General features: G+C 39.9%; 1 protein-coding gene across 1 annotated transcript in view; it reads left to right on the plus strand.

Annotated features, from left to right (window-relative positions):
• EFHC2 (EF-hand domain containing 2) overlaps window positions 1-25,839 on the plus strand; it is a 336,667-nt gene that overhangs the window by 284,233 nt on the left and 26,595 nt on the right. The window contains exons 18-19 of the mRNA XM_030934607.1: window positions 22,636-22,833; window positions 24,794-24,886. Coding sequence (XP_030790467.1) covers window positions 22,636-22,833; window positions 24,794-24,886 — 291 coding nt within the window. The remainder of the gene's footprint in view (window positions 1-22,635; window positions 22,834-24,793; window positions 24,887-25,839) is intronic.

The raw sequence follows: 25,839 nt of genomic DNA on the forward strand, positions 1-25,839 counted from the left end.
TCTTGTTATCTCTTAATATCCTGTCAAACTCCTCTTTTTTCTCCATGTCTTTTGATCTTTCATTCTTTTCATTCATTTTTCATTCTGTGCTGCTTCATTTCTGGAATTTTCCTTAAATTTCATCTAGTTCATTGATTCAGTGACTCTGCCTTCTTATTCTTTAAGTACTATTTAATTGTTGTGTTTCATGTTTCCATTCTTTTCTGTAGCATCTTATTCTTTTCTTATGGCTTCTCTATGTTTTATCTGTTTAATAATTTTAAATATAATAATTTCATGGTTCATTACTGATTTTTGTTCTATTGTCCCAAATTCATGGAATGCCAATTCTTCTGTTGTATCTGCTGACTTAGGGTGGGTTGTTTGCTTTTGTTTTCTGAGCTCATCTTAAATTGGACTTTCTTCCTCCACTTCATTATTCTTTTGTTGCTTGGGTTGACCATTTAGAGTCGTTTTTAAAAAATCTTTTATTTTGAACTAATTGTAGACTTACAGAAAAGTTACCAAACTAGTACAGAGAGTTCTCATATTTCCCTCACCCAGCTTTTTCTGTGTTAACATCTTACCATAGTGTAATTATTAAACCCAAACAATTAACATTGGGACAATTCTACAGACTAAAAACTTCATTTGAATTTTACCAGTTTTTCACTAATGTCATTTTTCTGTCCCATGATCCTATCCAGGATCCCACATTACATTTAGTAGTTGTTTCTTGTTAGTCTTCTGTGGTCTGTAACAATTCCTCAACCTTTCTTTGTCTTTTATGACCTTGATACTTTTTAAGAATAGTGGTCAGTTATTTTGTAGAATGTTGTTCAATTTGGAGTTGTCTGATGTTTTCTCATAGTTGCATTGAGATTATACACTTTTGTAAAGAATACCACAGAAATGATGTTGTCTCCTTCTTAGAACATCATATCAAGTGGTTCATGATGTCAGCATGTCTTACTATTGGTGATGTTGGCCTTGATCACTTGATTCAGGTAATGTCTGCCAGGTTTCTCCATTGGAAAGTTATTATCTTTCCTTTTGCATTTAATAAATACCTTGAAAGAGATACTTTGAGACTATGCAAACCCTACTTTTTCTCAAACTCACCTGCTAATTTTAGCATCCAGCAATAGAACTCTTTGAGTCGTTTGGATTTTACCTTTCCGGGCTAGCTTACAAACTGGTCTAATTTCATGTTATTTTTGATGTTGATTAATTGCCTTGGAACATGGGTTGGTCAATTTTTTTTGTTATAAAGGAATGCCTGAGGCTGGGTAATTTATAAAGAAAAAATGTTAATTTTGGCTTATGGATCTTCAGACTGTATAGGAAGTGTGGTGCTAGCATCTGCCTCTGGTGAGAGCTCAGGAAGCTTACCATCAGGGCAGAAAGCAAAGAGGGGAGATGGCATATTACATGGTAAGTGGGAGCAAGAGAGAGAGTAAGGAGGTGTCAAGTTCTTTTAAACAAACAGATCTCATGTGAACTCAGAACGAGAGCTCACTCATCACTGAGGGGACGGTGCTGAGCCACTCATGAGGGATCTGCCTCCATGATCCAAATACCTCCCACCAGGCCCCACCTCCAACACTGGGGATTACCTTTCAATGTCAGATTTGGAGGGGACAAACATGTAAACTATATCAGAGCTTTATATAGTAAGTGGGCAAAGTACATTTATACTCTAAATTCTTATTAGGTGGAATATTGGCTTTGATTTGTATCAGATAATTTTTTTTTTTTATACCTAGAGACTCAGCAGAGAAAGGCCTCATTGTCATCTCTCTTGTCCAATGGGTAGAGTTTATTAATTCTTTCACTTCACTTGCAGCCTTTTTACAGTTCTAGCTTTATGCATAGGTTTCATGTGTAGGAGTTCCCAGTTGCTACTGTCCTGGACTGGAGGTCTTGTCTTTTGTGCCCCAGTGAGTGTTAAAAATCTAAGCTCTTACCTGCTAAAGGGTTTGATCCCACTTCCTCCCCAACCCAACTACCTCTCATCCTGCTGCCACCTATTTGCTTTTTCACTTTTCTCTTTGGCTGTCAGCTACTTCTTCGCGTTGGTACCTGGAGACATTTCTCTCTGTTTTCGCAAGCTCAGCCAGGAGTGTGAGTTTTAATTGCTGCCTAGTCTACCATTTTGCCGTGCACAATCTCTCTCCCATGCCATAAGACTCTCTAAAATTACACTGGGGAAAATACTGACTAGACACGTTATTATTAGGGAATGTCACATTATTATTAATACCTGTGCTAAACTGGATTTGGCTGTGATCGTATAGGCCTAGTTAAAATCAGTTCCACTATTTAAAAATCTTAATCACGCTTAGGCTTTTCTCTTTCTATTTTTGAAGCACATCCATTCTTATAACCTTGAATTTTATGGGACGCTAGAAAAAATTATTGGCATTTTAGAATAAATAAACCATATAATGTTGTGCCAAAACAGATAGAGTGTTTCTTATGTTTCTAAAGAGTGGAAAAAGGGCCAACTCTTTTTCTGGAGTTTTATATATACATATATTTTAATATTGTGTTTATTTTATTTCTTTTTCCATGATTATATTCCTGTGGAAATGAGGAAATCATTAACAGTGAAACTACTGTTTCGTCCAAAATACAATGTTCTAATGGTCTGTTTTCTAAATGAAGCTTCTATGAATAAAAGCAAGGCCGCTATATAGCCATTTAGTTGCTAACAAATGACCCAGTTAGTGCCACCCATGATTTCTTCTTTAATTAGATTGCAAATTTTGTGTTTAAAAATGGGAGCAGTAAGTAAATGCTAATTTGTAGTTCCTCAGAGGGAGAATTATGATGTAAAAATTAGGATATAAAATGAGAGGATACTGCAGGGCAGGAGGGTAATGGCACTTGGGCCACCATAGGGCAGGCCCTGCCAGGCTGCTTTTCATTGAAGTAAATTTTGCAACTCAAAGTACTGGGTTTGGAAGGCGTGCCACATAGTACAGTGTTTAATCATGTAAGTTTATTCTTTCTTCATTCATTCAATAAAATATATATTGTGCATGTACTCTGTGTCAGGTCCCATGGTGGATGATAGAGGCTCAGAGATGAATAAGCTGCCCTTTGGGAGTGCCAGCCTCATCTGTGGCCTTGGAATGCTGGTTCTGTGCTGCCCAATCTGGGTCACTCTCTTCCCACACCATTTTGGAGGGGTCTCTCCTTTGCTGTCCAGTTTCTCCTGCCTGCTCCTGAAGACATGGACTAAATTATATTTCTTCTCTTAAGATGTTCCTTACCACCGCAGCTCACAGTAATCCTTGCCTCTTTGAACTCATTTTATTTATGGCTGGTGTTACCCAGCATATCTTTTTATTCCCACATGCATGTTAGTTGGAGAATAGATGAATGAATGAATGAATGAATGAATGAATGAACAAAGGTGGCACCTTTTGTTTGGATTCAATTTTCACTCACTTAATAGGATCATATTGACAGGGCATTCCTAGACTTATTTTGACCTTTCTTGAAGGATGATTCATTCTACCACTTACTAATAATTATCATAGTAGCTAACATTTATATGCTTGCTGCTTACCATGTGACAAATGTTGCACTAAATGCTTTCTGCATATTAACTCATTTACTCCTCACAGCAATCCTACAAAGTGGGCACTATTATTATTCCCATCTTGCAGATGAGGAAACTAAAAAGCAGAGAGGTTAAGGAATGTACCCAGAATTACATATTAAGTTGCAGAGCTGGGATTTGTACCAGGCAGTCTAGCAATTTCATCATGAGTTAAGATTTAGAATCAAACTAGCTAAGGTTGACAATTCATTCTGCCTCTCTAATGCTTCAGGTTCATCATCTGTGAAATGAGAATCATTCAGGAGCTTACTGGGGGCATTAGATGAATTAACATATGCTAAACACTAAGCCAGCAAATATCCATGGCATTAGTTCCATCCGCTTCTTACCACTGGACACATGGAACTTACACTCTGGATCTAGAAAGCACGTGCCCCTGGATGGCTCAGCAGCTGTCTCCACCAACTTTGAGATCTTGGCTCTGATTAAAATCTTTTTCCTTGACTCTGCCTTTTCTAGAAGACTGTCTTTTGGAATGGGGGCAGTTGGGGTAGGATTTAAAAAAACTTTCTGGGTAAATACCCCTTCAGTTCTTCTTCTCGCTACTGTATGTATTTCTATATTTATCTATTTTGCCTTGTTTCAGAAATGGATTTAAGGTAAGCTAGAAAGATGTAGACAGTTCTATAGCATAAAATGAATATGCAAATACTAAGAAGAAAAAATATAAGTAGGAAAGAACAAGGGAGCCAGGAGTGGGGTTGGCATACAGAGTATATTTACAGGCTCTGAAGTTAGGGGCATTTACTAGCAGTCAGCCACAGGCTTCCTAGAGGTCAGTGCAAAATAGGAGACCATGATCAGTTCATGGTGTTCATAAAGCAACTATAAGCTGGGTGTGGTGGCTCATGCCTGTAATCTCAGCACTGTGGCAGGCCAAGGCTGGTGGACCACTTGAGCCCAGGAGTTTCCAACCAACCTGGGCAACATGGTGAAACCCCATCTCTACTAGAAATACAAAAATTAGCTGGACATGGTGGTGCACACCTGTGGTCCCCAGCTACTAGGGAGGCTGAGGTGGGAGGATCACCTGAACCTGGGGAGGTCGAGGCTGCAGGGAGCTGTGATCACACCACTATACTCTTAACTTGGACAACAGAGTAAAACACTGTCTCAAAAAACAAACAAACAAAAAAACCAAACCCAAAACACAAAAAACATAAAGCAACAATAAGCCAGTTGCTTAGGAAAAGGGATCCTAATGCAGAGCGCAAGAAAGACATTCTCCACTGGCCACTCACAGAAAGGACTCCCTGGTAGGTGAGTGGTGGTCTCAGTAGCATGCCCCAGGATACCCAGGGATGAAGGACAGGTGGCTGTTTCTGACAGTATTCCTTAGAAGAAAATAATATCATTCCGTCAGAATACTGTTCAGTCAAATTAATTCTGCCAGAGGCATCATGTGCCATAGCCCAGGTGTCCACCTTCTTGAGGTCCAGCTTAACACTGGGGTTTGAAGCTGCCTCTTAGCACTAAGGTGTGAAGGAGAAGAAAGTGCAAGAAGGCAGGACTTAGGAGAGTACATCAATCATCATTGCCAGAATTTTGATGTGTAATAAATGACCTGAAAATCTCTGTCATACAAACACACACACACACATGCACACACACATTTATTTAGCTTACAGGTCTGTGGGTTGGCTGAGGGTTTGTTGATCTGAGCTGGGCCCAGCTGGGGTGGCTCTGTTCCACATGTCTGTCATTCTCCTTCAAGGAGCAGCGGGCTAACCCAAGTATGTTGTTCTCATGGCGATGGCAGAAGTGCAGTTGGAGTGGGAAATAAGAAGACCTCTTGAGGCCTAGGCTCAGAACTGGCACACTTTGACTTCCACATCATTCTCTTGGCCAAAACAAGTCCTGTAGCTGACCCCATTGTCAAAGATCAGGAAAATTGTGCCCCTTTGGAGAGTGCAACAGCAGAACGACACGGGAAAGGCGCAGATAGCGAGAGGGAAGTATTGAAGGCAATGGTGCAATATCCCACAGAGGGAATGGAAATGACTTTGAGAAAAGCTCACTGCCCCTTGAGGCACAGAGGCCCCTGCACTGGTTGTATCTGCTGCCACCATGCAGGTTTAATTCCCCGCTGCAGGAGGCTTGGGCATGAAGTGGCTCTGGTTGTGGCTAGTTACCATTGCAACAAATGAGCTCAGTACAAATCGGACCCCGTGAGTGACCATTCTGTAACCTGGGTAGAACTTTGTGCCAGCGCCTGCTAGAGTTGCACACTCCCTCCCTAAGCTGGAATATAGCTGGGTCCCTGAAGTGGCAGGGAAGTTACGGTTGTAACTGACAACCAGCTTCCCCATTTTGTTTGATCTTAATTAATTCATGCTCATTTTCCCTTATATTTTATAAGTAGAAATGTGAAACACTTACTAGGTGAGCATATTTACTTTATTTTTGATTTAGAGCCACCTAAGTTTTAGAGATGAAGCTATCAGCATATGGATTTCTTCCATTACTTTGAAAACTGCTATATTTAGGACTGATGTTCTGTGGTTACATGCTGGGCTCCATTACACAGAATTTAAGCACAGAGTGTTTAAAACAAGGAGCCAAGAACAAGTTCTCATTACATTATCTGGATTGAAAATGATTTCTTACTGACATTGCAAAGTTTCAAAGTTCCAGTCACTGTCAAAATGTAGCCGGATAACTTGCCTAGATCGTGTCTATGACTTCTAATTCAGATAAGTGATTTGATTTTCAGCCCAGTACTACCCTCTCCCAAGCTCAGAATTCTTCATAGAAGACCCAAAACAAATAAAAAAATAGGCCACAACAATAAAATGTAAGAAATTCTCCTATTTCATATTCTGGTAAGGAAGTAAATCATTTTATTCATTGATGGACTTATATTTCTGCCTTTTTGATTTATTTCCTGGCATGAGAGACCTAGTTGCCTTAGTGACAATTTGTTAATTGAGCACAAGCCCAAAAGTCTACCCTAGGGCTTCCATGTGAGTCAGTGGTCCCAGGGAAGAGCCACTGCTAAGGGTTGTGCTGGTTGTGAACTACACAACTCTGGAACACTGCATGGAGAGCCTCTCTTGGAATTCCTTTGTCAGTGGTTGGGGTATTGGGACAAGGCTCCCAGCTTTTACTCTGCCCTTCATCCTCTTCTTTTCCTGCCAAACACCTATCCCAAATTTGGCTTCTTGGTCTCTGAATCAAAAGCTGGTCTTTCTTCCTCCCTCTCACCCTCCCTCCCTAAATAAATGTGCCCTCTTTTCATAGTGATTTGGCACATTTATTTATGACGGATACAACTAGGTCCCTCCTTTCCTTGGCCACTCTCCCTCTGTCTACACACACGGACACATACACATGCATGCGCCATCTGTGACAGAGCCTGTGGAATTTGTGAACCATAGCCACACACCAATGCCCAGGACTGTTCTAGAGACCTCTTTGTAAAGTTGCATGAGCGGAAAAAAACTAAATCATGCACTACAGGAGAATCCATACAGATTCTGAAAGTGATTTGTTGTATGAAACGTTAGTTTTAGTTTGTTTGTTCTAAGAAACTAGTTATGTTATTGTAAACCAAAAGTATCTGAGAAAGGTCTCAATCAATTTAGAAAGTTTATTTTGCCAAGGTTAGGGACATGCCTGTGACAGAGCCTGAGGAGGTCCTGAGACGTATGCCCAAGGTAGGTCAGGGCACAGCTTGGTTTATGCATTTTATGGGGACTTCAGACTTCAATAAATACATGTAAGATGTACATTGGTTTCGTCCAGGAAGGTGGGACAATTTGAAGGGGTAGGGGTAGCAGGCTTTCGGGTCATAGGTAGATTTAAAGATTTCTGATTGGCAATGGGTTGAAAGAGTTATTATCAATAGAAAGGAATGTCTGCACTGCTATAAGGGGTTGTGAAGACCAAGGTTTTACCATGCAGATGAAGCCTCCAGGTAGCAGGCTTCAGAGAGAATAGATTGTACATGTTTCTAATCAGACTTAAAAAGTCTGTTCTATCAATAATTCCAAAAGGGAGGAGGGTATAATGAAGCATGTCTGGCTCCCACTTCCCATCATGGCCTGAACTAGTTTTTCAGGTTAACTTTGGAATGCCCTTGGTTGAGAGGAGGCGTCCATTCAGATGGTTGGGGGGGGGGGGCCTTAAAATTTTCATTATGGTCACAACAAAATATATCAGAGTCTCAGCAGGAGCAAGCCATTTTGAGAAGCAAGAAGAGAAGAATAAAGAAAGATGTGTTAAAACTTACAAAACACATTTTATGAATTAAAAATTAAATTAGAGGCACTAATAGAAAACTGGACACTGCAGAAACTTGGTAATAAACCAGAGAACTATCTTCGGAAACACCACCAAGAGAGGGATTGAAACAATGACAAAGAAGAGAGCAGAAAGGAAGGTAGAGGGAGAACTAAATAAATGCAGCTAAAGTGATAATCAAAGATCATTTAAAAAATCATTTTCTAAGCTAAATGAAGTATTTGTAAATTGAGAGAATTCACTCTGATCCATGTAAAATATATGAAAAGAGATCATTAAATATGCCTTGGTAAAAATGTGAAAGGTCACATAAAAGAAAAGACTCTTTTAAGCATCAAAGCAAACTTATCCAAAACAACGCTTAAAAATACCACCATCACCAGCAGAACCAATGCCCTAAAACCCAAAAAGATATTACCTCAGGCAATACACAGCGGCAGTGGTTAAATCTTCAGTGCTTTGAGGGTAAACAAGTTGTTTTTTATGCATGGAACAATAGAAATGTTTTTTTAAATCTTTAAGAAAACCAAAAATATCTAGTTTCTTTAGTAAATTGTTCAAAGTAATATATTACTTTAATAACTTAATCCAGAACATGATGACAAAAATCAAAATTAAGAACTCAAAGAGGACATCTTATCTTTAAAAACTGGAGCAGCATTGGACATTAAAACAGGTTTTATACACACATACACACACACACACACACACACACTTACATACGTGAATTCAAAGCAAAAGCATTATTTCAAAGAGGTGAATGACGTGATTAGAAAAATTAAAAAGGTAGATGATATGGGTTATGCCACAGATAAAATAACTGAAACTCAGAAAGAGAGAATAAGGAGACTAAGGGCAAAATTCCTCATATTGTATCTGAATGTGAAATCATATTTCATCCATTTCTTTGATAATTAGGTATATATAGGTTTAAGATATTTTAGGGCAATTTCAAGTTAATCAAGAATAGGATTCTAAATGGAATTGCAGAACCTAAGAGCAAACCAAATACGGTAAATCCTTAATGCTGTCAATAGGTTTTCGGAAACTGTGACTTTAGGTGAATGACATATAATGAAACCAATTTTCCCTTAGGCTAATTGAGATAAACAGAAGTTAAGTTCCTGCAGCATACTTCTGTTCACAAAAAAATCACCAAACTTCTAAATAAAGACCCAGACACTTACAATATCAAGCATTGAAATAAATGTGAGCTATACATACATTTAAGAAAGATGAATAGACCAGGCGCAGTGACTCATGCCTATAATCCCAGCACGTTGGGAGGCCGAAGCAGGTGGATCACCTAAGTTCAGGAGTTTGAGACCAGCCTGACCAACATGGTGAAACCCTGTCTCTACTAAAAATACAAAAAATTAGCCGGGTATGGTGGCAGGTGCCTGTAATCCCAGCTACTCGGGAGACTGAGGCAGGAGAATCGCTTAAACCATGGAGGCAGAGGTTACAGTGAGCCGAGATCACACTACTGCACTCCAGCCTAGGCAACAAGAGGGAAACTCTGTCTCAAAAAAAAAAATTAATAAAAACAAGACAATGATTTACCCAATGTTGGTGAATCAGTGAGTGGCAGTGGCCATGGTAGTGATGGGTTAAATCAGGGAATAAATGTTTGCAGAGCAAACATTGTAAGGAGCATCTTTTCCCACCTTGCAGTTCAAAACCAAAAAATCAGAAGTGGAGTAGGCTTGCTGAGCGCTTTTGTCCCATATCCTTTATCGTCATAGACTTGATGAGTTTTTATTTTATCCTAATTTGTATTCATTTGTTCATTCATTTTCCAACCCACTTATTCCAGTTCAAGGTCATGAGTGGCTGGAGCCTGTCCCAGCAGCTCAGGGTACAAGATGGGAACCAGCCCTGGACAGGACACCATCCCATCGCAGGGCGCACTCACACATCCACACTCAGTCAAACTGGGACCATATGGACATGCCAGCTCACCTCATGTGCACAGCTTCGGGATGTGAGAAGAAACCAGAGAAAACCCATGCAGACATGGGGGGAAAGTACAAACTTCATGCAGACAGTGGCTCTAGCCTGGAGCCATTTTTTTCCCAATCAGCATTATCATAAAATGATGTTGAGTGAGGTGATGTTATTCAAGAACCTGCTACGTTTAGGCTGTATTGCAAAAGACAAGTAGCAATCAATCTAAGGTAATAGCAACAATACATGAAAAACTGAAAACACAAAATAAGATGACAGGAGGAAAAGAAATCAAGAGAAATCTTCACCATAAATGTGAACTTGATTGCCCTTGAACCATCATGGCACATGCCACCTGCTCCAGATTGGCATATGGTCACCTCTCTTTTACTTTCTCATTTAATTCCCATTTGCCATATTATCTGGAATTCCTATTGGAGATTTGTCAGTCTATTCTTGAGACCTCTTCTCTTTTCCTTTGTCCTTTGTTGTCCAGGAACCTCAGGGATGCTTATTTTATCTGGGGATGGCCAGACCACTGCCAAATGCCGCTGCTGTGGCTTCTTCTTGTCACCAGGCTGCTGTGGAAGACAGGTTCTGCCAGGCTGGTGGACACTACCAGGATGACTTTACTGGGCAGAAGGTCATGGACTGGGTTTTGCTGTTTTAAATTGAGAGAGACATGAACATTCTATATGCTGAAAGGAAAGGACCAATAGAAATCAAAGGCACAGATGACAAGCTGAACAACTGATGGATCAGTGAGTAGCTGAGGATGAAGAAGCAGTTAAGGAGGGAATCAAGGCCTAGTTGTACCTGTTTCCACTCTCCACAATGGATATTTCAAACTTTCTCACTCTTAAGCTCCTAACTTCACCATTTTCCTCCAATTTATAACAGAAAACCTCATCTCCAGATTAATAGAGCATATAGAGATCCTGAGATGTAAACCACACCCATGCCCCCACATCCACAACTTGGCATTCCTTTTTCATCTCAGTAGAAAAGGTGTCCCTCCTGCTGTCCAAAGCTAGCTTCCATGATGGCCCTGTCTCCCAGACACTCAACAAGAGGCTTAGAGTCCATCCGAGGTCCAGCACATTCAATTCTAGTTTTGCCTCTGAGCTGCAACCTCAGCCCATTCTCTTCATCCCAGAAGCACTCCCGTGCCTACCTCTGCATTGCTTCCTGAGTATTCGGGCTTCTAACTCTCTGCTCATATTGCTGTCTTGCTCAACACACTTCAAGAGATTCCCTTCACCAACAGAAGAAAACCTAGGTATCCTAACATGGCACACACATGCACCTCTCATGATTGGGCCCCACCTGCCAGCTCTCTAATTTATCTCTTGCTTTGTTTTCACTATATTCTAACCATTCTATGAACCCTGAACATCGTGGTTCAATTCTTGGCTCCACCTCTTACTATTAATAGTACTGTGCCCTTGGGCAATCTGTTAAAGCTCTCTAGGCCTTAGTTCCTCATCAGTATAATGGGAAACAAGTTCCTACTGAAAGGATTGTCATGAGGGTTAAATGAGTCTATGCATGTGAAACAGATCAATGTTTGACATACACTGAGCTCTTGATAATGTCTGTGCCTGTTATTAACACTTTGTACAGTTTCTCAGGTGTATTATACCATCTTCTTGCCCTCTTTTTTTTTTTCGAGATAGAGTCTTGCTTCGTCATCGCCCGGCCTAGAGTGCAGTGGCACAATCTCGGCTTACTGCAACCTCCGCCTCCTGGGTTCAAGCAATTCTTCTACCTCAGCCTCCCAAGTATCTGGGGCTACAGGTGTGCACCATCATGCCCAGTAATTTTTTTTTTTTTGTATTTTTAGTAGAGATGGGGTTTCACCATGTTGGTCAGGCTGGTCTCAAACTCCTGACCTCAAGTGACCCACCCGCCTCAGCATCCCAAAGTGCTGGGATTACAGGTGTGATCCACCGCACCTGGCTCTTCTTGCCCTCTTTGAATCTTTGAGGATATGATTCTTTCTCCCATTCCTCTCAGCCTCCTTCCCTTACTCAGCTCCCACTTCTCTGGTTGGCAGATTGCCTTTCATCTTCAAGATCTGCTCTGCTACCACCTCTGCTGTGAAGCTTTCCTGAATTTCTTCCTACATGTATCTACATGTCAGACTGGATGAGGGGTACTTTCTCTGAGCTTTTGGACATATCTTTATTGTAGCACTTTTTCTACTTCACTGACTTGGCTTTTCCTCTAGTCTGTGGTTGATTCTAGGATGTAGATATTGAGGGTTGGGAGTCAAATCTGGTCCATTCCTCTATTATTCTCCATCATTCAACATAAAGTTAATGTTCAATCAGTGTTTATTGAATGAATGAATGAATGAATGAATGAATGAATGAATGAATTCATGGACAAGGGATGTGTGCAGACAGAACACAATAGAAGAATATTTCTTAAATAAGGGGAAGAGATGTTGAAGTTTATTAGTAATCAAATTATTATTGATTAAAATGAGGCATCATTTTTACTTGTTGAATTAGGAAATGCTTTTATGGCCAGGCATGGTGGTTCATGCCTATAATCCCAGCGTTGGGGAGGCTGAGCCAGGCAGATGGCTTGAGCCCAGGAGTTTGAAACCAACCTGGGCAAAACAAAAAGCCAACCCCGTCTCTACCAAAAAAAAAAAAAAAAAATTGCTGGGCGTGGTGGCACATACCTGCAGCCCCCATATGCTCAGGAGGCTGAGGTGGGAGGCTCACTTGATCCCAGGAGGGAGAGGTTGCAATGATCTGAGATCGTACCACTCCACTCCAGCCTGGGTGACAGAGCGAGACTCTGTTAAAGAAAGAAAGAAAAAAAGAAACACACACACTTTTTTTTTTCTTTTACTTCCGTCTCCATATTTGACAGGAAACACCTTTTGAAAGGATATTCCATTGCTGAGGACTCTTCCTCATTGCTGATGGGAGGGTAAAAGCAACTTAGTACTGTGTGTCAAGACCTTTTTAAGTGTTACTTTATTTTTATTTTTATTTTTTATTTTTTTGAGATGGAGTCTCGCTCTGTCGCCCAGGCTGGAGCGCAGTGGCTCAATCTCGGCTCACTGCAAGCTCCGCCTCCCGGGTTCGCACCATTCTCCTGCCACAGCCTCCTGAGTAGCTGGGACTACAGGCGCCCGCCACCACGCCTGGCTAATTTTTTGTATTTTTAATAGAGACGGGGTTTCACCGTGTTAGCCGGGATGGTCTCAATCTCCTGGCCTTGTGATCTGCCTGCCTTGGCCTCCCAAAGTGCTGGGATTACAGTCTTTTTAATTTTTATTTTACTTTTCTTTTTTGAGACACTTTCTCACTCTGTCACCCAGGCTGGAGTGCAGTGATACCATCATAGCTCACTGAAGCCTCAAACTCCTAGACTCAAGCTATCCTCCTGGCCTCTCAGTCTCCCAAGTAGCTGGGACCGTAGGCACACACCACAATGCCAAGCTAATTTTTTAAAATTTCTGTAGAGATGGGGTCTTGCTATGTTGCCTAGCTGGTCAAATGTTCCTTTGTTTTGCCTCACTAATTGTACTTCTGGAACACCATCCGAAGGGAATAATTGTAAATACAGACAAATGTTTATGCATATAGATGCTCATTATGGCATTATTTGTATAAAAATTTGGAAAAAAAACATGTAATATCCAGTAACAGAAGTATGGTTTAGCATTTTGGTTTCAGAATAGTCTGTAATAACATGGAAATGTATTAGTTAAGTGAAAAAGATGAAAATATGTTCACACCTATTAAGAAAAAGACAAATGCCCATGCATAGTAAAGAGACTGCAGAGGAGTGTACCAGGATGTTTACTTGGTTATATTTGGGTGGCAGGGGTGTGTATGGTTTTTCTTTTCTTTTTTTCCTTGCTTTTACATATTATCCAAATTCTCTATAATTGGAAATGTATTACTTTTATAATGGAGTAAATCCTGTATATATATGTACACATTTTGTTTTCCTTTGAGACATGGTCTTGCTCTGTCACCCAGGCTGGTGTACAGCAGAATGATCATGGCTCACTGCAACTTTGACCTCCTTGGCTCAAATGATCCTCCCACCTCAGCCTCCCAAGTAGCTGGGATTACAGGCACGTGCTACCATGCCTGGTTAATTTTTTAATTTTTTTGGTAGAAATGGAGTCTCATTAGGTTTCCCAGGCTGGCCTTGAACTCTTGGCTTCAAGTCACCCTCCCACCTTGGCCTCCCGAGTTGCTAGAATTACAGGTAAGAAGCTCCGTGCCTGGCCCAAATTTTATATTTTAAAGTGTGTGTTCAAAAAGATTTAAGAATCTGAGGCTGGGCGCGGTGGCTCAAGCCTGTAATCCCAGCACTTTGGGAGGCCGAGACGGGTGGATCACGAGGTCAGGAGATCGAGACTATCCTGGCTAACACGGTGAAACCCCGTCTCTACTAAAAAATACAAAAAACTAGCCGGGTGTGGTGGCGGGCACCTGTAGTCCCAGCTACTTGGGAGGCTGAGGCAGGAGAATGGCGTGAACCCGGGAGGCGGAGCTTGCAGTGAGCTGAAGTGAGCTGAGATCCGGCCACTGCACTCCAGCCTGGGCAGCAGAGCGAGACTCCATCTCAAAAAAAAAAAAAATAATAATCTGATTATATTACTGATAATTATTTGATGTGAGTAAATCTTGAATTACTAAATTGATTATAAGCACCAATAGGGCACAGACCGTGTTTTGTATTCACCTGTTGTATGATCAGTAAGTACCTGTGAGTTTAGCTGGGGGCACCCTTCATCACATAAGGCCCCCCGATTGTCACAGAGCTCACTATGATCTTGTAGGCCTCTAAACCGTCTGGTAACCAAGTGAGAGACAGTGAAAAACAAAATGCCAAACAAGTGGGGTTTGCTTGGAGACAAATAATCCCTGAACGTAAAGTGGGTGTTAATGCAAAGGCAGTGGTAGAAAACAAAGAACTCTGCTTGTAAATGAAATTAATATTCACTCCTTCTGCTTACCTTGCATGTTAAGCACCAGTATTGAGACTTCATTTGCTGTTACCAATTACCAAAAATGTTGACACAATTTAAAAAACAAAACTAAAAAGCCCACTGTTGCTTTAGCTTGTTTAAATGCATATTGTACCAAATCATGGAAGAATTATAGATGAACATTTTAAAGGATTTCTAAAATTATACTTCTGTGAAGAATAGACTGTTAATGGTATACAGCAATTACTCTTAACTGCATGAAAATATCTCATTTTGTTTGGCTACACTTAAATAGGCCTGAAGTTGAGTGTACCAAGACATACTGAATTTCAAACTAAATAAATTAAAATTACCATGTACATTCCACTACATGTCAAAACAGGGAAAACCATAGTATTATAGTTGATGTGAAATGAAGATTAGAACAGTAACACAGAGAAAACATGAAGCTGCTTATATTTATTTGGAATAAGACAATAGGGTCAATGATTTTCACTGCAGATGTACTTACTTCTCTTTGAGAAAATGTATCAAAAACTCAATTTACAAGGCAGATGAATTTGGCTGTTATTATTTATAGTATGTAAATGTTATTTAGTTTCAAAAGGATTTCTTTAAACTGGACACAGTGGCTCACCACCTGTAACCCCAGCACTTTGGGAGGCCAAAGTGAGAGGATCACTTGAGCCTAGGAGACCAACCTCGGCAACATAGCAAGACCCCATCTCTACAAGAAAGTTTAAAAATTAGCCAAGCATGGTAGTGCACCCCTGTGAAGCTAGCTACTCGGGAGGCTAAGATGGGAGGATTGTTTGAGTCCAGGAGTCCGTGGTTGCAGTGAGCCATGATCACACCACTGCACTCCAGGCTGGGTGCAGAGTGAGAACCTGCCTCTTAAAAAAAAAGGATTTATTATTTCTTTCAGGGTTCAGTGTGCTTGCTTGTCATTAAGAACTTGACAGAAATTAGAGGAATTTAAAGCTAAGATGTTAGATGCCATTGCCAATTTAAAATGACCAAGATAAAGATAGCATATCTTTATATGTAATAGAGAGTAAAAGAGGGCATCTAATTCAATTTCTAAAAATTAAGTATTTATGGAGCATTTCAGATCTATTCATTGTATAAAAGGAGGCACACCTGGAGTTTATTTTTTAGCACTTTAGACTTACTCCTGAATATGACTATTTAAAACAAGCATGCCATTTTCATTTTATATCCTGCAGATAGATTGTAAGGTTTCAGAGTCATCAAAAGCATTTCACATTTCTCCACGACAAACTTACTTAAGAGAAGTAGTGCTTTCAGTTTAATACAACTTGAAATTATCTCCATTGTGAGATGATGAGAATAATAAAAATTGCTATCATTTATTGAGCATTCATAGTTCAAGGTACTATGCTGAATGCTTTTTATATCTTGCTAACTTAATCCTCATTTTTCATTTCTTCATCAGACTATTTGTTATAGAGAGCTTACTATGTGCCAGGGGCTATTTAAGGTGTCACAATGAACAAAATAGACAAAAACCACTACTCTCTGTGGATCTTGCACTCCAGTGGGGGTGGGAGGGAGATAAAGACTATCTTCAAAATAAGTAATTATATACCGTTAGAGTGTGATGAATGACACTGAGGAAAAGAAAGCAGGAAAAGGATTAGGAAGTGCCAGAGTTGTGGAGGAAGGGGTCACACTTTTTATTTTTATTTTTTTATTATTGTTTTTTTGAGATGGAGTTTCGCTCTTATTGCCCAGGCTGGAGGGCAATGGCGCAATCTCAGCTCACTGCAACCTCTGCCTTCCAGGTTCAAGCAATTCTTCTGCCTCAGTCTCCCAAGTAGCTGGGACTACAGGTGTGCACTACCACACCTGGTTAATTTTTGTAGAGACGGGGTTTCGCCATGTTGGCCAGACTGATCTTGAACCCCTGACCTCAGGTGATCTGCCCACCTTGGCCTCCCAAAGTGCTGGGATTACAGGCGTGAGCCACCATGCCCCGCCAGGGGTCACATTTTTAAGAAGGTTGGCCAGAGAACGCCTCACAGAGAAACTGACATCTAACAAGATAAGATGCCCTACAGGAGGTGAAAGAATAGCCTATGTGACTGTCTTGGGGAAGAACATTCCATTCCAGGTAGAGAGAACAGCAAGTACAAAGGCTCTGAAGTTGAAATGTGCCTGGCTTGTTTTAGGCTGGTGTAGAGGGAAGGATGGGAAGAGTTGTAGAGGATGAGTTCCTAGCGACAGCAGAGGAGGGGCCAATCATGTCAGGCCTTGTAAGCCATCATGAGGCCTTTGAGTTCTACTTTGAGAGAGATGGCAAGCCCTCACAGGGTTTTGAATAGGTAAAGAACATGGTCTGACTTCTGTTTTAACATACCATCCTGGCTTCTATAGGAAAATAAAATTATGTTTCACAAGTGGTCTTGTCCCATTTCACAGGTAAGGAACTGAGGTTCAGAGAAGTTGAGTAGTTTACCACAGTTCCCATTTACTGGTGAATTAATGGGACTGGAATTTTAATACAGGTCAATGTAATTTGAAAGCTCACACTTTTTCCACTAAACCACACTGCCTCCTGGTTGAAAACAAGCTTGTGACCTCAGCTGGAGTAGATAGTTTTGTGATAGTCTGCAGTGACCCCTTTTTTCTCCTTTTCTGTGGAATTCCTTGGTCTGTCTTGTGAGGCCACCATGTTGCATAACTCCAGAAGAAACCACTTATACCACAAGTCTATAACTGCACTCTCTGGAGGTGAAGTGGCCATCTGTAATGGCCTTGTTCTCCAGTGAAGTTGAAGAGCTTTGTACATGGCATTAAGCTCTGGTTAGGCCTGTAGCAAAACCTGTTTGGTCAGACATTTGTATTGGACTCTCTGTGATGTATTTTCCCATCTCTCCTTCCTCTGACACATATTCTACCAGCTATCTCTACCACCCTCTACTGTCTGGCAATACTGTAGCCACAGATTCAACAATGAACAAAACCACAGTATGACATGCTGGAACATAAGTGACAATACAACAAGGGTTTCTGTTTTGTATGGACAGCTTAGGCCCACAAGTGTAAGAGAAAGCCTGAGGGAGGGTAGAATATGAGCAGGTGTGCACAGCTTCTGATTACAGGAAGCAAAACACATTTTATTTGATGAATATCAAATTGAAAGTAATGAGAAAGGGTGCTACCTAATTGTCGCCAAAACTGCTGCTTGGTTTAATTTAGGCTCAACTAGATTTTGCTGTATGCCTTAGGGTCTGAAGGCTTAAGCTCTTGAGCCCTTGTTTATGCTAAAACTAATTTTTTTTAGTTTATTTGAAAGACATTGCTCAGACTTTAATGATTCAACAAGTAAGAAAATACCCTGAGATTCAGAGCTTTAAAAGGAAGTTTTGATTCACCATTTTACTGGATGACTTTAATGGAATTATGTCTTATAAAGCTGTTTAGCGTTTCATGTTTCAGAATTCTGCATAGAATTCTCAATACCCTAGAGCATCTTGGCATTTTTTTGAGTCTTATGACTTTAGTTACAAAAGCCAAGAGAAAATCATGGCAGCATCCCTTATAAGATTAACTAAATAATATTGTGATATTATAGTATTATACTGTATAAAAATATTAGTTCCAGGAATGTAGTGCAGTGTTGGCTAAAGGCAAAGGTAACTTGCTATCTAAATCTTCAAGATTAGTAATAATAATCACAGGACACAAGATAAATACAATCACAACTGCCTTTTAAAATACATTTTTATTTCCCTGAAATGATTGGTCAAGAAGTACTGAGATCAGATTTTGCTATCAGATCTTATTTCAAGTTCAGTATGACGTTTTTAGGTGAGGAAGGGCTATGCTTGATGGAAGTTGGACCTATGTTTTTGTGGCTGCTGCTAAGCAAAAATAGAGTGTGCAGAAAGCAGTTTGGCAGTGCCACAATAGGTTAAACAGACTTCCTGTGACCCAGGAGTTTCACTCCTTGGTATATGTACCCCAAAGAATTGAAAACAGGTGTTTACACAAAAACTTGTACACAGATGTTCATAGCAGCACTATTCACAACAGCCAAAGGTGGCAACAACCCACATGTCCATGGACGTATGAGTGGATAAACAAAGTATGGCACATTCATACAATGAACAATAGTATGATAGTACAATGAATAAGAATTCAGCAGTGAAAAATGATGAAGTCCTGATACATGCTACAACCTGGATGAACTCTGAAAATGTGCCGAGAGAACCCAATCACAAAATAATACATATTACATAATTCCATTTATATAAAATATCCAGAATCTGGCAAATCTGTAGAGATAGCAGATTAGTGGTTTCTGGGTAGGGAGGAGGATTAGGAAGGAGGGAGGAAAGAGGTGTGGTTGCTCAATGGGTATGAGGTTTATTTGGGGTGATGGAAATGTTTCAGAACTAAATAGAGGTGGTAGTTGTACAACATTGTGAATATACTAAATGTCACAAATGGGAAATTTTATGCTATGTGTATTTTACTACAATAAAAAATGGAATGTGTGACTTTTGATTTTTAATTCTTTGTGAATCCTACTAAAGTTTAACAGGGCGGGGTGAATCCTGAAAAACACACATGTGGCAAATGCGGGGCAGAGTGGCAACAGCCATCTGAGGTCTGCAAGGTGAGGCTTGTACATCCTGATTGAGATCCCCGGTGCAGGAACCTGCCCCATGTGGGCGCAGCAGCCACACAGGCAGCCGCTCCAGGAGCCCCTGATGCTCTGCAGGGCTGTCAGCAGTTTCAAGTATAGCGCAGCTTGTTTGAAACTCTCATGTAATGCCATGTAAAACTGGAATACTGAGCTGTTTAAAACCCAAGCATACAGAAACCCAGCAGATATAAATTTTAACTGCAGTGAAGCCAGGATAATTTCAGTTTATCCAATGAAAAGGAAAATAAACTTTTATGTTCTGGTGATGCTATAATAAGTTTAGTGAAAGATGTATGGAAAGTTTCTAGTTATTGCTTCACACGTTCTTTTTCCTTGTCCTTGGGAGCATGCCACTTTCTCTTCTTCACGCCATATTCTACTCTCAAAAGGAAATGCTTTCGAATGTTTTTTTTTCATTTAGACAATGAAAATAATATTTGATTATTACAAAAATTCAGAAAAAAATGGAAATACGTTTTATTTTAAAAAGACATCTCAGCCATTCAGGATAATACTATTGATGTTTTGGCATGCATCCTTCTGGTCTTATTTCTATGACTATATGTGTACCTGTATCTTGATTTTTCACTGGGATCATACTACATTTATCAACATAGCATGGGCATCTATCATACCAATAAATATCAATCAATACCATACTTTTCTTTTTTTAGAGATGGGGTCTTGGTCTGTCACTCATGCTGGAGTGCAGCAGTATGATCATAGCTCACTGCAGCCTCAAACTCCTAACTTCAAGTGATCCTCCTGCCTCAGCTTCCCAAGTAGCTGGGATTATAGGTGCATGCCACCATGCCCAGCTTTTTTTTTTTTTTTTTTTTTTTTTGGTAGAGATGGGTTCTCACTATGTTGCCCAGGCTGGAGTACAGTGGCATGGTCATAGCTCACTGCAGCCTCAAACTGCTGGGCTGAAGCAATCCTCCTGCCTCAGCCTCCCAGACATCATAACTTTTTTTTTAACTTTTAGATATATTCTTCTATAATCTTCTTTTTTATTTTTATTTATTTATTTTTCTTTTTTGAGACAGTCTCACTCTGTCACCCAGGCTGGAGGGCAGTGGCATAATCTCAGCTACCACAACCTCTGCCTCTTGGGTTCAAGTGATTCTCGTGCCTCAGCCTCCCGAGTAGCTGGGATTACAGGTGTGCACCACCACGCCCAGCTAATTTTTGTATTTTTAGTAGAGATGGGGTTTCACCACATTGGCCAGGCTGGTCTCGAACTCCTGACCTCAGGCGATCTGCCCATCTTGGCCTCCCTAAGTGCCGGGATTATGAGCATGAGCCACCGCACCTGGCCCCAAACATCATACTTTTAATGATGGTGTAGTGTTCCATTTTACACACATGCCATGACTATTTCTTGACCAGTGTTGTAGAGGAGCCAGGGGCTTTACTTGGAGTGGCTCTTTTGTGGTTACTTAGCCCTCTGTCAGTGATGGTTGGTGACTCAGGTTTTCTGAAATTATTTTCTCTTAGTTTTTAAATAATGGTTAGTGATAGCCCTCAAAGCAGAGATGATGGAAATAAAGGCAATAGAGGTTCATAAAAAATCAGCTTAAACCCCACTGACTTTAGGCAGATTTCCTGACTGAGCCCCACTCCATCAGTTCTCTCCACCTTCTGTGTCCCAACAGAAGAGGGATAGAGTAGTATGCAAGAGCATGGGCTTTAGAGCCAGACTACATGGGTTCACATTCTGGCTTTTGTGACATTAGGCAGGTTACTTAACATTTCTCTGCCTCAGTTCACATCTGTACAGTGGGGATAATAGTAGCACCACCTCCTAGGCTAGATGTCAGAAGTCCCTGTCACACAGTTAGTACTCAACAAATGGCAGAAGTTATTGCTATTACTGTTTATTTAAGTGGCCCTACCAGTTTGTGGCTTTGAAAGTTCTTCTATATGCTTGGACAGTGCAAATAGATAACAGACTTGGAAAAGTTAAAATGCCAGAGAGCCTTTTACAGTGTTTTCCATATAGTGAGCCTCCTGCCAGTATTACTAATTGGTTGTCTGACCTGACTTGCTGAAATTCTGGGATCATCTTGGTTGGATTTTGCATTCATTTCCCATTAAAAATACAAAAGCAAAACCAAATTTAAACAAAACAAACAACCGAGGAAACTTGAGAAGTAGATGTAAATGAAATGAATTTCCTTTAGATAGGTCAACATCATTGCTGTGGGCTTTCCTAGACCCTATGGAAATTCTTGACTAGGAGAATCTAGAATTATTAAATGATAATGTCCAGAAATACCTGAAAGAACTGAAAGCATTTATTCTGAAAGACCTCTTTCTAGCAGAAGGCCAAATAAAATTTTCTATTCCTTTGTTTATTCAGGATTCTTGGAAACTGAATTATTTCCAGTAAATAAATTTTCTAGACAGTGGAAGCTTATTCCTGTAACCACATAACATTTTGCATTTTAATCGTTTTGATGTAATTCTTTCTGATGTATGCTGCATAGTTTATGGCTTTCACACAGAGTTACATTGAAAACAATTCAGCCAATTTGTTAGGCCTCGAGTCTTCTTCGTTGATATGTTGTTATTTAGTTTTTCAAGCTCTGCCTAATAATCTCAGTATCATTTGCCTTCTAAAGATGCAGATAGCTGTACGCTTACATAGGTCTTTTAACTTTTCATTTTTTTCTCTTATTTTTTTTTCTCACTGCTAGGGTGTGTCCATTTTTACTTTTTATTACAGAAATGTGTGTGATTGCTTTCCCCATCCCAAAACACCTTTCTAATTTATTAACTTAACAAATCTTATGTCCCAGGAAACCAGAAACGCAAGCCTGTTACTATTTTGTGTAAGGAAGATTAATAGGCATTGAATAAAGTCATGTACTTGGTGACAGGTTTTTTGACCATTCAAGGCCTTTAAAAATTTACTTCCTGGTTGCAGGCTGTTATTTGGTAGGTGTTTGACTCTGGGCAAAATGCCATTTTATTTATAAGCTACAGTGCCTATGATTTTCCATTCTGGCATTGGTGCCTTCCTGCTGCTCCCAAATTAAGTAGAGAAATTAAGTTTAAAAAAATCACCTGACCTCTGTACAGTTGGTAAAAGTTTTATAAAATGGAATTTGTATCTTTTAAATAGAAGGAGAGGTAAAATACTGTATTATTATGTATCAGCTTATAAATGTTTTTCCATTTTTATTACAGAGACATATTGATGTCTTTTACTGTTGGAAACCTCTCAGAGCAAGAATTTGTAACCATTGTACGTCACTACCGTGCTCCTGAGGACACCTGTTCAGATGTGGATTTCTTAATCGCACTGGCCCACAAAAAGTTCAAGAAAAATATGTTTGAGAATTTCGACAGTTTCATTTATTCCTGTGTATATGAAGATCGAGAAAAGTAAGCTTTTGTTTTATGGATTCTAATCATTTACATTTCTGTGAACCTGAATAATGAAGGAATTTCTATGTTATCAAAAAGTGCAAAAAGAAAATTGACATGTGTCATCATACTCATACTCTACTATTTAGCACAGACACCTTAAATCATTTTCGGAGAAGTATTTGGGTACAGATATTTCCCAGTGATGGTGAGCTTTGTGTGTGTGTGTGTGTATGTGTGACATGGCATCTGGTTCTGTCGCCCAGGCTAGAGTGCAGTGGCATGACCTCGGCTCACTACAACCTCCACCTCCCAGGTTTAAGAGATTCTCCTGCCTCAGCCTCCTGAGTAGTTGGGACTACAGGCTCATACTGCCATGCCCAGCTAATTTTTTTTTTTTTTGTATTTTTAGTAGAGACAGGGTTTCACCATGTTGGCCAGGCTGGTCTTGTTGATGGAATAGGAGAGGCCCTGTACCTTTGAAAGAATAGGCCTCTCCCTTGCATGTTCTTTTCATTTGTTTCTAGAAGCTTTCAACTGAAGCATAGTAAATCAAAATGTTAGAAGGGTTAATTCTGAGATGTGATCTTTTTACATTATTTTATTACTGATGGAGATTTATACATGTAACTTTTATAATAAACAGAAAATGGAATTTTCAAGCAAACGATCTATAGAATTTCTTTGAAATCATTTCTTCTTGAAAATAATGAAGTTCAGCATAAGCTATTTCTTATATGTTGATTGTCTGCGTGTTGAGCTTCATTAAGTCATTGTTATATACAACTGGATGCAAACATCTTATTTTTTTTTATTCATCTTACAGACCTGATACAGTGGGGGAGAAATATAAATTTACTGATTTCATCTAGAATTAGAAAAATCTTAGTTCTCACTCTAGCTTCTAATCCTTATGCTGCACACCACTGCCATCTCTCTTCCTTATGACCTCTTTCCTTATCCCCAGACTTGAAGTCTGCACCCAAGTGGCTAACTGCATACCCTGAATATCTGTGTAGGTCCCATAGTTTGTCTTAGAAATAAACATTTTTTTTATTAATCCATAATGCATCCTCTTTGAGTTTTTATAAAGGTGGTATTTTTCCTTGACTCTTTAAGCTTCCCCAAGCTTCCTAGAAGATGTGTGACCTGAGTTTTGCATGGCCCTGGCCCTGCCTTCCACCCTGGTGGTGCCCCTTCCCCAGAGTGAGAAGTATGGCCCTCCTTCATTCAAGGAACACTTCTTGGGAACAATGGGGCTGCTTGACCAGATAGCCTGAGGTTCTTCCAGATCCAACAAGCTTTCATTCTAGATATAAACATTCTCATTGCAAAGAAAAGAGCCAACTTTCTTTCCTGTTGGTTCTAATTTTGCCTGATGCCTGGAAAAGTGTTGGCTGAATGAGAACATTGGACAAGCATTTCTTTGCCCCCAGAAGACTGGAGAAAATGACTGTTGGGCTGCTCTAGAGAAAACTGCTAGCATCTGAAAAAATTGAAGTAAATATTGAGGCCCCAGCTGGGGCTTCCAGGTTATAAGGTTTGGGTCCAAGGAAAAGAACAGAAAAACACCCTCAAGTCATATCATACTTGTGTTGGAGGCTCTAGATGCCTGTCAAATTAAGAGATGTTTTCAAATATCAGAACCATTTTTGACTAGTGGTCAAGAATGCAGATCAATTACTTAGAGCAACACTTGTGGCTGCGGCCTTAATAGGCTGTACTGTCACCAACCAAGAATCTGCATCTTGAAGGAAAAGCCTTTGTAAGGATGGAGTCTGGTGGCCTCTGAAATAGAAAAAGTTGATGAAATGAAATATGACTGTTCTTCCTTATTGTGAATTCCAGTGCCAATTTTCATACTTCCATGTGTACATTCTCAGGAAACATCACAAATGTATTTTCTTTCCTATAATATGTAATTGTTACTAAAGGTATACAAGGTATACAAAAGCTCATTTACTCTGTTTTAATGCAGAAAAAATGTATTACCCACCAAAGACATTAAAAGGCTGTGCAAATCCTCCAGATTACCTCTGAGTGATGATCTTCTAGAATCCTTATTGTCAAGGTAAGTTAGAGTTCCACTCTTGATAGGGATTGGCCTGCATAGTTTTATCTGGGGGACCATTCCTGGTTTTACATCTCCCTTTAATTATCCTTGATTTACCCTTAACTGTTTTGATTATATTATTGGTGACCTACCTCCATTTAAGTGTTACTGAAGGAAAAGTTTGTCTTGATTTTGAATGTTAGAGAGCCTATTACAAATTATTATTTTATCTTTTTAACATGAATACACACTTACATATCCACAGATTCCTGGAGCAAAATGAAATACACAACTTTATTGGTTAGGAGGACATTAGATGTAAAATTCAGGGCAGGTTTTTCAAAGCAGCAGTTCCTGATAGCTACAGACATGCAGTAAGAGAACCTAGGGTTATTAGCATGGGGCTCTGTCCTGATAGAGCACCAGATGTAAAACATAGAGATTATGATGCTGTAAAAGGAGAGCATGGTGAACTGCTTTCTAAAACACATCAATTCTACTGTTGAACCTGACTTTTGATTTCCTGGCATGTCCCTCTCAGCCACCTAGACTCCAGCCACCTCTTATGCGTCCTATAGCATCACTCACTCTAGCTCCTCCTCTGACTTACATATCTTGATAATTCTGACATTTTTGGCTGTGTTCTAGGCATTGTGATCATTGTTTTGGATACATTATCTCATTTACTTTTTGAGTACAGCTTGGTGAGGTCAGAACTGTTATCCTTTGTATCTCATACATAAGGATGCTGAGGTTTAGAGAGACAAGGTATTTTGCCCAAAGTCACATAGTGTGGAAGAAGAAGAGCTGTGAATTGAATCCTGAACTTTTCAAAGGCACATCCTCTGCTTCTAATTATTTTGAGTTACTGTCTACAAATAGCCAGTAGATTAGAATGTCTTGATAGTTCTACCTCTTCCTTACTGCCTGCGTCTACTCTCTCCTCTCCATTTCCACTATCATCATTCTTG

The sequence above is a fragment of the Rhinopithecus roxellana genome, chromosome 7 (assembly GCF_007565055.1).
Source record: "Rhinopithecus roxellana isolate Shanxi Qingling chromosome 7, ASM756505v1, whole genome shotgun sequence".
In the NCBI taxonomy this organism is placed as follows: domain Eukaryota; kingdom Metazoa; phylum Chordata; class Mammalia; order Primates; family Cercopithecidae; genus Rhinopithecus; species Rhinopithecus roxellana.